Consider the following 15,721-nt stretch of genomic DNA (forward strand, 5'->3'; position numbering starts at 1 on the left):
TGCTTTGCCACTTGCGAAGATCTTTTCATCCTCGCTCTCCACTGGAGTCGTACCTGAGGACTGGAGAGAGGCACATGTAATTCCTCTCTTCAAGAAAGGAAATAGGGAAATCCCTGGCAATTACAGACCAGTAAGTCTCACGTCTGTCGTCTGCAAGGTGTTAGAAAGGATTCTGAGGGATAGGATTTATGACCATCTGGAAGAGCATGGCTTGATTAAATGCAGTCAACACGGCTTTGTGAGGGGCAGGTCATGCCTCACAAATCTTATCGAGTTCTTTGAGGATGTGACTAGAAAAGTTGGTTAGGGTCGAGCTGTGGATGTGGTGTATATGGACTTCAGCAAGGCATTTGATAAGGTTCCCCATGGTAGGCTTATTCAGAAGGTCAGGAGGAATGGGATTCAGGGGTACATAACTGTCTGGATACAGACTTGGCTGGCCAACAGTAGACAGCGAGTGGTAGTAGAAGGAAAATATTCTGTCTGGAAGTCTGTGGTGAGTGGTGTTCCGCAGGGCTCTGTCTTTGGGCCTCTATTGTTTGTAATTTTTATTAATGACTTGGATGAGGGGATTGATGGATGGGTCAGCAAGTTTGCAGATGACACAAAGATTGGAGTTGTCGTTGACAGGATGCAGAGATGGGCTGAGAGGTGGCAGATGGAGTTCAAATTGGATAAATGCGAGGTGATGCATTTTGGAACGTCGAATTATAAAGCTGAGTTCAGGATTAAGGATAGGATTCTTGGCAGTGTGGAGGAACAGAGGGATCTTGGTGTGCAGGTACATAGATCCCTTAAAATGGCCACCCAAGTGGACAGGGTTGTTAAGAAAGCATATGGTGTTTTGGCTTTCATTAACAGGGGGATTGAGTTTAAGAGTCATGAGATCTTGTTGCAGCTCTATAAAACTTTGTTGAGACCGCACTTGGAATACTGCATCCAGTTCTGGTCGCCCTATTAGAGGAATGATGTGGATGCTTTGGAGAGGGTTCAGAGGAGGTTTACCAGGATGTGGCCTGGACTGGAGGGCTTATCTTATGAAGAGAGGTTGACTGAGCTCAGACTTTTTTCATTGGAGAAAAGGAGGAGGAGAGGGGACCTAATTGAGGTATACAAGATAATGAGAGGCATAGATAGAGTCGATAGCCAGAGACTATTTCCCAGGGCAGAAATGACTAACACGAGAGGTCATAGTTTTAAGCTGGTTGGAGGAAAGTATAGAGGGGATGTCAGAGGCGGGTTCTTTACACAGAGTTGAGAGAGCATGGAATGCATTTCCAGCAGCTGTTGTGGAAGCAAGGTCATTGGGGACATCTAAGAGACTACTGGACATGCATATGGTCACAGAAATTTGAGGGTGCATACATGAGGATCAGTGGTCGGCACAATATCGTGGGCTGAAGGGCCTGTTCTGTGCTGTACTGTTCTATGTTGTTCTATGTTCTATAGACAGAATCTTTGTAACTCTGGCCATGAAACTATCACTGATAGTCCTAAAAACCCATGTGGTTTACTAATGACCTTTGGGTAAGGAAACTTGCCATCCTTGCCCGAGCGGGCATACATGTGTTTCCAGATGAAGAATCACAATTTTTACAGTTTGGAAAGAGTCTCTTCGTTCACCATGTCCACATTGATAATCAAACATCCATCTGTATTAATCTCACTTTCATAGAGTCATAGCGATGTACAGCAGAGAAACAGACCTTTTCAGCCCAACTTGTCCATGTCGATCAGATATCCCAATCTAATCTAATCCTAATTTGGAGATGCCGGTGTTGGACTGGAGTGTACAAAGTTAAAAATCACACAACACCAGGTTATAGTGCAACAGGTTTAATTGGAAGTACACTAGCTTTCGGAGCGATGCAATCACCTGATGAAGGAGCGTTGCTCCGAAAGCTAGTGTGCTTCCAATTAAACCTGTTGGACTATAACCTGGTGTTGTGTGATTTTTAATCTAATCCTATTTGCCAGCACTTGGCCCATATCCCTCTAAACCCTTCCTATTTATATACTCATCCAGGTGTTTCCAGCAATTTTGAGTTCAATAAATGTCCCCTCAAATAGCCTAGCAAGCCAGTCAATAACACAGTCTCCACTGCCCCTCGGGTAAAACAGAGGGTTCCAAGTCTTTGAAACCCCATTTTTTACAACTGAATTATTGAATATCTTCAGGTCAAAGGCAGATAGATTGTTAACACCCAAGGGGGTGAAAGGTTATTGGGGTTGGCAGGAATGTGGAGTGATCAAATTAACCATGATGCTATCAAATGGCAAAACAAGCTTGAAGATCCATATGGGGTTGAAAGCATGGTGTTGGAAAAGCACAGCACGTCAGGCAGCATCTGAGGAGCAGGAGAACCGACGTTTCGGGCAAGAGCCCTTCATCAGGCCCTTCATCAGTCCTGTGTCATTCATTCTTGATGCAGGGCTCTTGCCTGAAACGCCGATTCTCCTACTCCACAGATGCTGCCTGACCTGCTGTGCTTTTCCAGCACCACACTCTTGAGTTTGATCTCCAGAATCTGCAGTCCTCACTTTCTCCCTGAAGATCCATATGACCTATTCCTGCTCCCAAAGAGTATGCAAGAGAATTTCAGTAATCTAGGTTCAGCGCCAGTCCCAGCGTCTTCAATCTATACCTGTGAGGGAGGTAGAGGAGGGTCAGGGACATTGTACAAAGTAATAGAAACAAAAGGCTAATTTATGGGGTGTCCTGTCACTCGACCCATTCTCATATGTTAAAGTTATAGAGATGTACAGCACGGAAACAGACCCTTTGGTCCAACTTGTCCGTGCCAATCAGATATCCTAAACTAAACTAGTCGCATTTGCCAGCGTTTGGTCCAGATCCCTCTAAACCCTTCCTATCCAGATGACTTTTAAATACCATTGTATCAGCCTCCATCACTTCCTCTAGGATCTCATTCCAAACACGTACCACCCTCTGCACAAAAATGTTGCTCCTTAGATTCTTTTTAAACTCTTTCCCCGTTCACCTTAAACCTATGCCCTCTAGTTTTGAACTCCCCAACCCTGGGGAAAAGGACCTCAGCTGGTCACCCCTCTTGATTTTATAAACCTCTATAAGCTTATCCCTCAGCCTCCGACACTCCAAAGAAAATAGTCTCAGCCTATTCAGCCTCTCCCCATAGCTCAAACCCTCCAACCCTGGCAAAATCCTTGAAAATCTTTTCTGAACCCTTTCAAGTTTCACAATATCTTTCCTAAAACAGGGACACAGAATTGAATGCAGTATTCCAAAAGTGGCCTAATCAATGTCCTGTATAGCCAACTCCTATACTCCACACACTGACCAATAAAGATCTTGCTAAAGCTATACAAGGTGCGAGTCAGCCCATGGTTGGAATACTGCGAACAGCTCAGATCCCTTTATCTAAGGAAAATTATCCTGGCATTGGAGACAGTCCAGAGAAGGTTCATTAGGTCGATCCTTGATATGGAGGGACTGTCTTATGAGGAGACGTTGAGTAGGTTGAGCCTACACTCTTTGGAGTTTAGAAGAATGGGAGGAGGCCTAATTGAAATATACAAAGCCTTAGGAGTTTGACAAGGATAGCTGCACAGAGGTTGTTCCTCCTTGGTGTAGTAGAGTCTAAGGTCTAAGCAAGTTTGGCAAACTAGATCCACAATTGGCTGAGTGGCAAGAAGCAGAGGAATGTATTGAGTGAAGCACTGACACAGTTAGTTGGGCTTGTGGTCTGATGGTACATGTATTTTCTCTATGTTTTGTTGATCATTAATATGCCTACATGCTGGTTTGAAATGCAGAGTGATGGCCAACAGTCCAGGTTCAATTCCCGCATCAGGTCAGGCTACCACTGAAGGACTTTCCTTCTCAACCTCTCCCCTGCTCGAGGTTTGGGGACCCTCAGGCCAAACCACCACCAGTCATCTCTCCCTCTGATGAGGGGGTAGCCCTGTGCCCTGGTGAGAGTATGGCAGCTTTTATGTGGCTACTGAGATGTAACTGTAAACCTCTGATTCATGAAAAGTGGCTCCGTGGTCACTCCTCCCCCACAGGCTGCCCCCTGAGAGGATCAGGAGGAATGGTGGCACCATCTGCCGCCATCACAAGTGGCAGGTACCAGGGGCATCACAGCGGGCCACAACATTCTAACGACAGGCGAGTGGTGGTGGGCGCCGCAGCTTTGCTCTGAGTCAGTGTCAGTGTCGGTGTCGGTGAGGGAGGAGGATTCCCCGGCCCACGGCCGCTTACAGGGGGAGGTCTCCACACGGAGCTGACCACAGGCTGGGGCGTGTGGGCGGGGAGGCCATCAGCCGCCCTGCCTTCCTTACCGGCTCGTCCTCGTCGTCCCCCGGGAGCCGGTGCCCCTCTCCTTGCGGCCCGGGTCCGTGCCCGTGGCCGTGAAGCTCCATCACCGCCGCCATCTTTAGCCTAGTAACCCAAGAACGCCGCCTCCCATTGGCTCGGCCGGCCCGTCCAATCGGCGGTCACGGTACTCCGGGAAGGGGTGGGGGCGGGAACGCGAACACGTCACTGAACACGCTCACGGAGTGGCCACGCCCCTCGCCGCCCCGTCACGTGCTAGCAGGTCACGTGCTGTTCAGGTGTCGCAACGTGAGTGTTTCCAGGGTAACCAAGCTGGAAAGGGAGAGTCAGCAGGTGGGTGGAGCCCAAAGGATCTGAGGTCCCTGATTGGAGCTGTTACCCTGATTCAGTCAGGGAGCCCTGGCTGACAGGTACAAACTGGAGTGTCTTGGTGACGGGATACTGGCCTCTCAGTTGTCATTGAGTTGGAGTTAGGAGCACAGAATCCCTATAGTGTGGAATCAGGCCTTAAGGCCCAAAGAGCATCCCACCCAGTCCCCCACTACCCTAACTGTGCATTTACCACGGCAAATGCACCTAATCTACACATCCCTGGACACTAATGGTAACTTGGCATGGCCAATCCACCCAGCCTGCACATTTCTAGACTATGTGAGGAAACCGGAGTACCCGGAGGAACTCCATTCAGACAACAGGAGAACATGCAAACTCTAAACAGACAACTGCCCAAGGGTGGAATCGAATCTGGGTCCCTTGTGCTGTTAGGCAGCAGTGCTGACTTCTAAGCCACCATGGGCTAAGCATTTCTAAGCTATTTTGGGAAGCTTGACTTGTACAATTCTGCCATCAAAGAGTGGGGCCAGTATTTGGAAATAATGTGTTATTTTTTCTGGGCAAACGATATTGGGGAAGACAAAAAGCAACAATGATTCTCCTGACAGCGTAGGTAGCTTTTTCAGTTTTTGGTAGCCTAACCAGATACTAAAGACTTTTCAAGACGCAGGCAGATAGAATAGTGAAGAAGGTGTTTGGTATGCTTTCTTTTATTGGTCAGAGTATTGAGTACAGGAGTTGGGAGGTCATGTTGCAGCTGTACAGGACTTTGGTTAGGCCAAAGATGTTGTGAAACTGGAAAGGGTTCAGAAAAGATTTACAAGGATGTTGCCAGGGTTGGAGGATTTGAGCTACAGGGAGAGGCTGAACAGGCTGGGGCTGTTTTCCCTGGAGCGTTGGAGGCTGAGGGGTGACCTTATAAAGGTTTACAAAATTATGAGCGGCATGGATAGGATAAATAGACAAAGTCTTTTCCCTGGGGTCGGAGAGTCCAGACTAGAGGGTATAGGTTTAGGGTGAGAGAAGAAAGCTATAAAAGAGACCTAATGGGCAACCTTTTCACGCAGAGGGTGGTACGTGTATGGAATGAGCTGCCAGAGGAAGTGGTGGAGGCTGGTACAATTGCAACATTTAAGAGGCATTTGGATGGGTATATGAAGAGGAAGGGTTTGGAGGGATATGGGCCAGGTGCTGGCAGGTGGGACTAGATTGGGTTGGGATATCTGGTCGGCATGGACGGGTTGGACCGAAGGGTCTGTTTCCATGCTGTACATGTCTCTGACTCTAATGAGAGATTTAGCTAAGGAACATTGTGACCCAAGCTTCCTGTAATTCTGAGATGCTATTGGTCTTACTCGGCAATTCGAGAATCTAATCATAACCAGCAGAATCTGTATCGGGATCTTTGATAAGGTTAAGATGATTGGCAGAAGCATGTGATTTTGGTTTAACCCTAAGTAAGATGCTGAGAGACTGCTGTGTGGGAATAATGGTGTGACCGTTGCAAAAGCACCTAATAGCTGAAGCCGAGCTGGACTACAAACAGGCACCACAGCTGGCTTTGTCATCAGAAAATGGAGCTTATGAGTTGCAATGTATGCTGATGGAAGTGGATACCCTTGCCAGGCTAACTAAGCTTGAGGAAAACCACTTGAGTGAAGGCAATTACACAGCCTCATTCAGGCAGCCTCATTCAGGACATATCCTGAACAGAGGGACCTCACATAGAGGACTTTTACGTGAAACTAGTGAGAGGGGCAATCCTTCACAAAGCTGGACATGAGCCATGTGTACCTGCAATTGTGATTAAATTAGGATTCCCAGAGTATGCTACAATTGTACCGATATGAGACTGTCCTTTCATCAGCCTGTGCCAGTGGATGCTGAAGAACATTTTACAAGATTTACCCCAGGCTGCCAAATATCTGGATGACATGCTATTGAGAGAACTTAGTATTTTTAGGCATTTCTCCAAAGCGGGGGTACATTCTAGGGGGGAGAAATGTGTGTTTCAGGCACTCCAAGTGACCTACCTGGGCTACAGAGTTGACAAGAGCAGGTTACACCCATTGGAAGATAAAGTAAGGGCGATCAAAGGTGCCCCAGCTCCCACGTCTGTACCAGAGCTGAGGTCTTTCCTTGGGTTGGTGAATTATTACGGAAAATTCATACGTAACCTGGCCTCTATCTTTGGTACCTTTATATCTACTATAGAAAAAAGGTCAGTCTTGGAAATAGTTTCATAGCCAAGATGTAGCCTTTAGGGAAGTGAAGAAGCAGCAATTGTTGTCTAAGGTGTTTGCCCACTACAATCCCAAGTGAGATGTGGGCCTGACATGTGTCGCCTCTCCATATGGTATTGGGATAGAGTTGGTTCACTGATGGCTCTGCAGAGAAGAATGCCCAATAGCAAATTGCAAATGTAAATTTGTAACAGTAATGGATCACAAACCCCTGCTAGGTCTACTTAAAGAGGACAGGGCCGTGTTGTCCATAGCTTCAGGTCAAATTCAGTGATGGGCTGCAATTCTGAGCACACACAAGTTGGAGCACCGTCTAGGCGACCAAGTGGCAAATGCAGATGCCGTGAGCTGCCTCCCACTCGCAAATATGTTATCCGTGGTACCCCCACTGGAAGACTCTGTTGTGGTTTTAAATTTTCTGGAGACCCTTGCGGTCACCGCTGACAATATCAGACTGTGAATACAACAATCCTGTCCTGGCAAAACTAAAACAACTGGGGAAATTCTGGTGGTGATGGAGAAATCAAAAGGGCTATCATGACCAGAATTAAAAACTTTCTGGATTCGGTGAGACCAGATCACCAAAGAGGAAGGCATATTATTATGGGGAGCAAGAGTGATTGTCCTGAGCAAAGATCGCCGCCAGATACTGGCTGACCTCCACCAAGGTCATCCAGCGGTTTCCAAAATGAAGATGTTTGCAAGAAGTTGTCTGATAGCCAGGATTAGATGCTGACATAGCCGTGATGGTGGGGCAGTGCCCAGAGTGCCAACAAGAATAAACATTGCTGCCAGCAGCTCTCCCACATTTGTGGGAGTGACCGGGTAAATTCTGAACCTGGTCACATGTCAACTATGCGAGTCCTTTCACAGGCTCTATGTTTTTAGTTGTGGATGCCCACTCTTAAAGTGGTTGGACATGCATACAGTTCATTCGTCAAACACAGGGATGGTGATTGAAAACTTATGAGCATCTTGTGCAATATTCCCAGAGGGATTGGCCACAGACCACAGGGTATCGTTTACCAGCAGCGACTTTGAGTATTTCCTAAAGTCGAATGGCATCCATTGTCCATTAGTCTGGCAGAAAGAGCAGTCCAAACTTTGAAGGCAAGCTTAAGGAAACAGCTTACAGCTTCACTAGATACCAAATTGTCCCGGTTCATGTTTGATTATAGGATCACCTCTCACGCAACTAGGACAGGTCCAGCAATGTTGCTAATGGGGAGAAAACCCTGCACCTGGGTTAAATCGGATCTTCTGGGACCTAGGGGTGAGACTGAAGCAGCTTTAGGAATGTCAATGCTGAACACAAGACACCTCTAAGCGAGAGAGTCAGTTTACCTCAGGGAATGAAATTTGGTGTTAAAACCGTGAGACTGGCCTTGCATGAGTCAGAGGCATGGTCAATGCAAGGTCAAGTCCTGTGACATACAAAGTTCAGGTCGGAGAAGCAGATCTGAACAAGCACAAGGACCACATGAAAGCTGCAATGTCACAAACTGGGCAGGAGCAAAACATACCCAGCCCGTCAGTCTTGCCGGCAAGGCTGAAGAACCTGTCAGTTCTCTCCCTCTGCCAAGCATTGATGAAACCTCTGAGTGTATAATGGACACAGCAGAAGGTCTTGCTGAGATGCTCTGGGCACAATAGTTGGGCTATGGCCCAATATCCAAGGCAGAGTCAGAGGAAACGGACCTGGTGTGAAAACGCCCCAGGAGGATCTACAGGAAAAGGAATGGACCTATGTCTGATAGAATGGGAGGAAAGTAGTGACTGGAACGAGGTAAACCAGGTGGATCTCATTGAATATGAGCTCCCTGTTGTGGTTGTTAATCTGGTTCAATCAGGGAGCCCTGACTGACAGATATAAACAGGAGTGTCATGGGTTCTGCTCACTCTGAAAGCTGGCTCTGAGGGAGCTGGGTCAGTGTAATTTACAATGTACATGTAAATAAAGGGTGAGTTGGTGACAGAATACTGGCCATTCATAGAGTTATTCCAATGAGATTGGCTTGACTTTGGGCTAGGAGATAGAGGAGGGTGGTTGAGCACTATTTGTGTGGCTGGATCCCAGTGTCCAGTGGTGTACCACAGGGATCAGTGCTGGGTGCCTTATTCAACTAAAACAGAAGTTGCTGGAGAAACTCAGCAGGTCTGGCTGCATGGAGAGAGAAAAAGCACATAAGATATATCAGCAAAATTAGGCAATTCAGACCACTGAGTCCAGACACCGTTCAGTCATGGCTGTTATGTTTCTCAATCCCACTCTCCTGCCTTCTCCCTGTAACCTTTGATTGCCTTACCAATCAAGAACCTAGTTATCCCTGTCTTAAATACACATGATGACTTGACTTCATTGCCTTCAGTGAACATTTTGAATCCAGTGATCCTTCATCAGGTGCTAACTCTATTTCTCTTTCCAGTGATGCTGCCAGACCTGCTGAGTTTCTCCATCAATTTCTGGTTCTTTTTCAGATCTTCAGCATGCACTAAGATTATTGGGGGCATAATAAGTTTTTGAATGATGTGAAGGTAGTTGTTGTGATTGTCATGGAAGTTCCATCACATTCCGACATATAGTTGAATGGCTGAAGGGCTTCTCGATGAAGGGCTTATGCCCGAACGTCAATTCTCCTGCACCTCGGATGCTGCCTGACCTGGGTTAATAGGGTAGATAAGAAGGCATATGGACACGCCTTTATCATTCCTAGCCTGGACTATAAGAGCAGGGAGGTTATGTTGGAGCTGTATAGAACTTTGGTTAGGCCACAGCTGGAGTACCGTATGCAGTTCTGGTGACTACTCTGTAGGAAGGATGTGATCACTGGAGTGAGTGCAAAGTAGATTCACCAGGATGTTGTTTGAATGGAGGCTGGATAAACTCGGTTATTTTCTTTGGAGCAGAGAAGGTCGAAGAGGGACCTGATTTGAGGTATATAGGATTACAAGGGGCATGGACAAGATGGATAGGAAGCAGCTGTTCCCCTTAGGGAAAGAGTCAATAACAAGGTAACAGTTTTAAGGTGAAAGGCAGGAGAGGGGACTTAAAATATTTTTTCACTCAGAGAGTGGTGACAATCTCAAATGCTCTGCCTGGGAGGGTAGTTCAAGCAGATAAACTCACAACCTTTAAAATGTACTTGGATGGACACTTTAAGTATTATAACATTCAAACCTACAAAGCAAGTGCTGGAAAATGGAACTAGTTAGGATTTAGTGTATTTTTTGGCAGTACAGAGATGATGGGCTGAAGGGCCTCTTCTATACTGTGTCATTCTGAGGATTTTATTCCCCCAATTTCATTCAGTTCATATTGAATATTCAATTCTATGAGTACATGCATTTATTATCTTAAAAATATGTATTGGGTTTTATTCGGCTTTGGAAGACAAAGCAGGAAATTGCTCTATACTTCAGAAAGGAGTTGGTAATTGGGTGCAAGAGCAAGATATTTGGGTGCAAGAGACAAGAATAGTGTCCCAGGGAAGGGACATAATGGCTTCTGAGTAGGGTAACCATCTGTGATTAAAAGTATTCCTGGAGGTTCCATCACTTTCCCAAATTCGAGCCATCACTTGGCTGATACATCCATCTATTAGTGCCACATTCCTACACTAACCAGGAAAAATTGGAAATCATTGGTCACCCAGAAGGTGGTGGGAATCTGAAACTCACTGCCTGTGAGTGTGGCAGAGGCTGAAACCCTCAATATTTGATTATGAACATGTGCACTAGTGATGCCAAAGCAGATGCAGCTATGGACCAAGTGTTGGAAAATAAGTTAGGTGTTTTTCTTTTGTTGACAGCGCAGGCTCAATGGGCCAAAAAGTCTTTATGATTCTGACTCTATGAAAGCAAAGACTCATTCCTCAATTTGTTCACCTGTCAACCAAACTAAGCTTTATTCCCATCCAACCCCACCCATTTTCAGTTTTTTTGAAGTATCTGACAGAAAATCATTCACATAATTTTTCTTTTAAATCACAGTATTGTTACAGGGCAGAAGGAGGCCTTCATTGCTCAGACACAGGAGTTGGAATGTCATGTTGAGATCACACAGAGTATTGATGAGGCCTCTTCTGGAATACTGTTATAGGAAGGATGTTTTAAGCTGAAGAGGGTTCAGAAAAGATTTACTAGAATGTTGCTGGTATAGAGAGTTTGAGTTATAGGGAGAGATTAGATTCCCTACAGTGTGGAAACAGACCCAACCATCACCCCTCTGAAGAGTAACCCACCCAGACCCATTTCCCTCTGACTTAATACTATGGGCAATTTAGCTTGGCCAATTCACCTGACCTGCACATCTTTGGACTGTGGGAGGAAACCAGAGCACCCGGAGGAAACCCACGCAGACACGGAGAGAATGTGCGAACTGCACACAGACAAACGCCTGAGGCTGGAATTGAACCTGGGACCCTGGTGCTGAGAGGCTGGTGTGCTAACCACTGAGCCACAATGCCGCCCGTTATAAAATCATGAGGGGCATAGATAAGGTGAATGGCAGGTGTACTTTTCCTATAGTGGGCGATTTCAAGACTAACTGGCACATGTTTAAGGTGAGAGGAGAAAATTTTTTAAAGAATGTAAGAGAGTAGTTAATTTGTGAAATGAACTTGCACAGGAGTTGTGGGTTGCGGGTACAGTGCCAACATTTAAAAGACATTTGGATAAGTACATGATTAAGAAAGGTTTCGAAGAATATGGATCAGGAGCAAGCAGGTTACTCCTGCTCAAAACAACTAGCAAAGTTAGGATCTGGGAAGGAAAGCCAAAGGAGACTGTATTTTTGGATACAACACAGAGGGAAGAACCAATTTTAGAGGATTCTGAATTGGACATTCCTCATGTTAAATTGGACAATGAGGAAGTTGTCGAAAATTGGGATAAATTATTGAGTTACCTTCCAGAGAAAAATCAAAATGACCTGAGAGAGTTATTACTATTACACGGGCAGATGTGTGGAAATAAGCTGGGAAGTACAAACCTAATGCCTGACATAGATATAGGAGATGTTGTTCCGATTAAGTAACATCCTTATAGGCATAACCCTCTGAAGTTGGTACAGGTTCAAAAAGAGGTTGAACGCATACTCCAAGACAACATAATCAAATTTAGTTACAGTGGCTGGAGCTCACCCACAATAATGGTTCCAAAACCAGATGGTGTTCAACAGTTACGTGTGGACTATCGCAAAGTCAATGCAGTTATGAACATTGATGCATATCCAATTCTGCATTTGGAAGACTGTGTTGAGAAGGTGAGCCCAGCAACTTATATTTCTAAGTTGGACTTGCTCAGAGAATACTGGCAGGTACCTTTGTCAGAAAGAGCGAAAGCAATTTTGGCTTTCATAATGTCTGATGGACTGTATCAGTTTAAGGTCATACTGTTTGGTATGAAAAATGTGCCAGCTACATTTCAAAGACTAAGCAATAAAGTCATTGCCAGATTACTCAATTGTGTCGTATATTGTGGTGATGACCTGGTGATTTCTAGTCACACATGGAAGGAACATTTGCAGCATTTATCATACTTGTTTGATCGACTTTGGAAGGCAGGCTTGGTGATAAACCTGGCTAAAAGTGAATTTGCCAAAGCACAAGTCACTTTCCTGGGCCATGTTATTAGACATGGACAAACAGCCCCATGGGATGCAAAACCAAAGGTAATTGGGGAGTTTCCCATATCATCGACAAAAAGAGCAATACTATTGAGTGGATTTTATCAAACTTCATCCAAATTTTAGCAGTGTGGCTGCTCCACTCACTGCATTGCTAAAGAAAGGCAAGACGTTTCAGTGGATAGCTGACTGTCAGAAGATATTTGACAGCCTGAAAGCTCTGTTAACCATTGCTCCAGTATTAGCCGCACCTAATTACACAAAGCCATTCAAGGTGGCTATCAATGCATGTGATGTGGGTGTCGGTGCTGTGTTCTTGCAGGAAGATGATGAGAAGATAGTAAGACCTATTGGGTATTTCTCCCAAGAAATTGAACATTCATCAGCAAAAATATTTGACAGTTGAGAAAGAGACTTTGAGCTTGGTGTTGGCATTACAACATTTCAATATTACATTACCGTTAACGTATCTGAGACAATCATATACACTGATCATAACCCATTGAAGTTTGTGGAGAAATTTAAGGACAAAAATGCCAGATTGTTTAGATGGAGCTTGTTGTTACAGCCAATCAATTAGAAAATTGTGCATGTGGCAGGACAAGAAAACGTGATTGCTGACGCATTGTGGAGACTGAGATGAGAAAGGAGGCACTCAGTGGAAGGAGTAAATCAGTTTGAAAGAGAATGTAGTTATGCATGTTTGCACATTTATAATCGATGTAATATATGTGTGTGTATGCTATAGAGCACAAACAGTTTAGGACTAAGAGGTTTTAAAATGAAGCCATCTTTAGATATGATGGTTCATTGTTTTGGGAGGGGGGAGGGGAGGTACAATGATGCTGCTCCTTTATCAAGGTTATGTTGTCCTTGGGTTTTTCTCAGGAAGTTATTAAAACACATGTTCTGAAAAGTCTAGGCTTGGATGGGTATTAGGGCCAATTTGACTATAGCTAACAGACACTGCCTCAGGAAAAGGGCTTTCAAGTCTTTTTTTTAAAAAAACATACTTGTACAATGAGAGGGGAATGGCCAGTTCTCCCAGCGCAGGCTTTCTCTGGTTTGATTTGGTTTTTGGCAGTTTGGCTATTCACTGAAAGCAGTCAGGCAGTTTTAAAGTTGCTAGACTCAAAGAGGCAGGGCCATGCTGATCCTCCTCTCTCTCTGATATCTCTCCTATAAGACCCTGAATTTGATTTTACCTTTTGTGCCAAGGGGTGGAATTGTTGCAAGTATTTGGAACACCATCATTGCATTGGGATGATCTGTTGGGTTTGGGGAGAGGTTAAGTTATTCAGTACTCTGTTCTCTTTTGTTTGTGTTTCGTTGGGAATCTTGTAAACAAATTCGGTTTTGTTTAAAACTAAGTGGTTTGACTAACTGCATCCCTCCTGGAATAAAACAACTAGTGAAGTTCGGATCTGAGCTACTCTCTTGAAATGTTTTGAGGGGGTCTGTCCTGGTCCAAAACATCAGGAAACATTCTTGTTTTCATTTTTTCCATACTTTCACATCCTTCCTAAAGTGCAGTGCCCATAACTGAGCACAATACTTTAGCTGAGGCCAAACTTGCATTTTTTACTAATCCAACATAACCTCTTCTTTTTGGTTTGTTTCTAATGTCCATGTGATTTCTTCTCCAGAATTGCACACACACAGTATCCTGGAGATTGATTTATGGAGATGCCTGGCCAATCCTGGAGAGTCGGGACCCTACAACGATGTGTATAATAGGAAGATCTATCATTTCCTAAAAATGCTTTCCTGAATCTGTTATTTTTTTGTTCTTTTGGTGACTGCTTTATCATCTTCATTCCTTCTGAACAACTTGACTAACAAAGAAGTCAAAGGGCATTGGGGATCCTCAGGAAAATGAATCAATCAGATCAAGCATACTCTTACTGAATGGTAGAGCAGGCTAGAGGGGCTGAATAGCCTACTCACACTTCTAATTCATACGTCTGTGTATGTTTATATGGAATTCCAGTGCATCGAGCCGAACTGACTGAAGGGACATGCACTGCTCGGGTGGTGGGGCATGCCAAAATCTGAGATAGAATTGTTGGATTGAAAGGCTGGGACAGCCCTAGTGATTCGAGTGTGATACTGGAAAAGCACAGCAGGTCAGGCAGCATCCGAGGAGCAGGAGAATTGACGTTTCAGGCCAGAGCCCTTCATCATCGCAGGATACACTGGCGCTGCTGGATTCCCTATCAGACATGTTACCTACCTTGAACGTCATTTCCGTCCCCGTAGTTGGTGCCGCAACAGTTGCTTCTGCCACCACTGACATCAGCAGCCGATTACCCTAAACTAACGTTGCCTTCCCGCCTGCGATGTCACTTCCGCCCCTGTTAACTCTACCATCAGCACCACTTCCGCCCCCTTTGTAAGCATTACTTCCTTTGGGGACGTCACTACTGACCCCATAACCACATATACTCAAGCCACTATCTCCACCCCCACCTCAAATTCCAGCCCCATCCCAGGTCCTAGCTTACATCCCACCTCAAACTCCAGCCCCACCCAGGTCCTAGCCACCATCTCACCTCAAACTCCAGCCCCACCCCAGGTCCCAGCTCACATCCCTGCCATGTCTTCACCATTCCCCCAGACCTCCCCCTCACTGAGGACAAATGTTTAGTCCTCAGTAAACGCGCCACCTTTATCCCTCCGCAGTCCCAGATTAATGAGTTCAACACACGCTGCAACCTTGAACATTTCTTCTGCCGCCTCCGTGCCTACTTTTTTAACCAAAACACCCACCCAATCACCCAAGACCCCTTCTCCCACCTCCAACACTTCACATCCACCTGAACACCCCGTGCTGGTCTGCTACCTGCCCTTGACCTCTTTACTTCAAACTGAAACCGTGACATCGACCGCCTGAACCTGTCCAACCGCCTCACCCACTCCAACCTCTCGCCCTCACAACGCACAGCCCTCTGCTCCAACCCCAACATCAAAACAGCTGATAAAGGGGGTGCAGTGGTAATTTGGCATATTAAGACCATAAGACCATAAGACATAGGAGTGGAAGTAAGGCCATTCGGCCCATCGAGTCCACTCCACCATTCAATCATGGCTGATGCGCATTTCAGCTCCACTTACCAGCATTCTCCCCATAGCCCTTAATTCCTCGAGACAACAAGAATCTATCAATCTCGGCCTTCAACTGGACTTCATTGAGTTGTAGAA

The 15,721-nt window shown here is 45.5% G+C and overlaps 1 protein-coding gene across 1 annotated transcript in view; it reads right to left on the reverse strand.

Annotated features, from left to right (window-relative positions):
- LOC122550973 (RING finger protein 121) overlaps window positions 1–4,479 on the reverse strand; it is a 73,161-nt gene extending 68,682 nt beyond the window's left edge. The window contains exon 1 of the mRNA XM_043692538.1: window positions 4,324–4,479. Coding sequence (XP_043548473.1) covers window positions 4,324–4,416 — 93 coding nt within the window. The 5' untranslated portion in view covers window positions 4,417–4,479. The remainder of the gene's footprint in view (window positions 1–4,323) is intronic.
- Window positions 4,480–15,721: the final 11,242 nt, after the last annotated feature.

Source organism: Chiloscyllium plagiosum, chromosome 6, assembly GCF_004010195.1.
Source record: "Chiloscyllium plagiosum isolate BGI_BamShark_2017 chromosome 6, ASM401019v2, whole genome shotgun sequence".
NCBI classification, from domain to species: Eukaryota; Metazoa; Chordata; class Chondrichthyes; order Orectolobiformes; family Hemiscylliidae; genus Chiloscyllium; species Chiloscyllium plagiosum.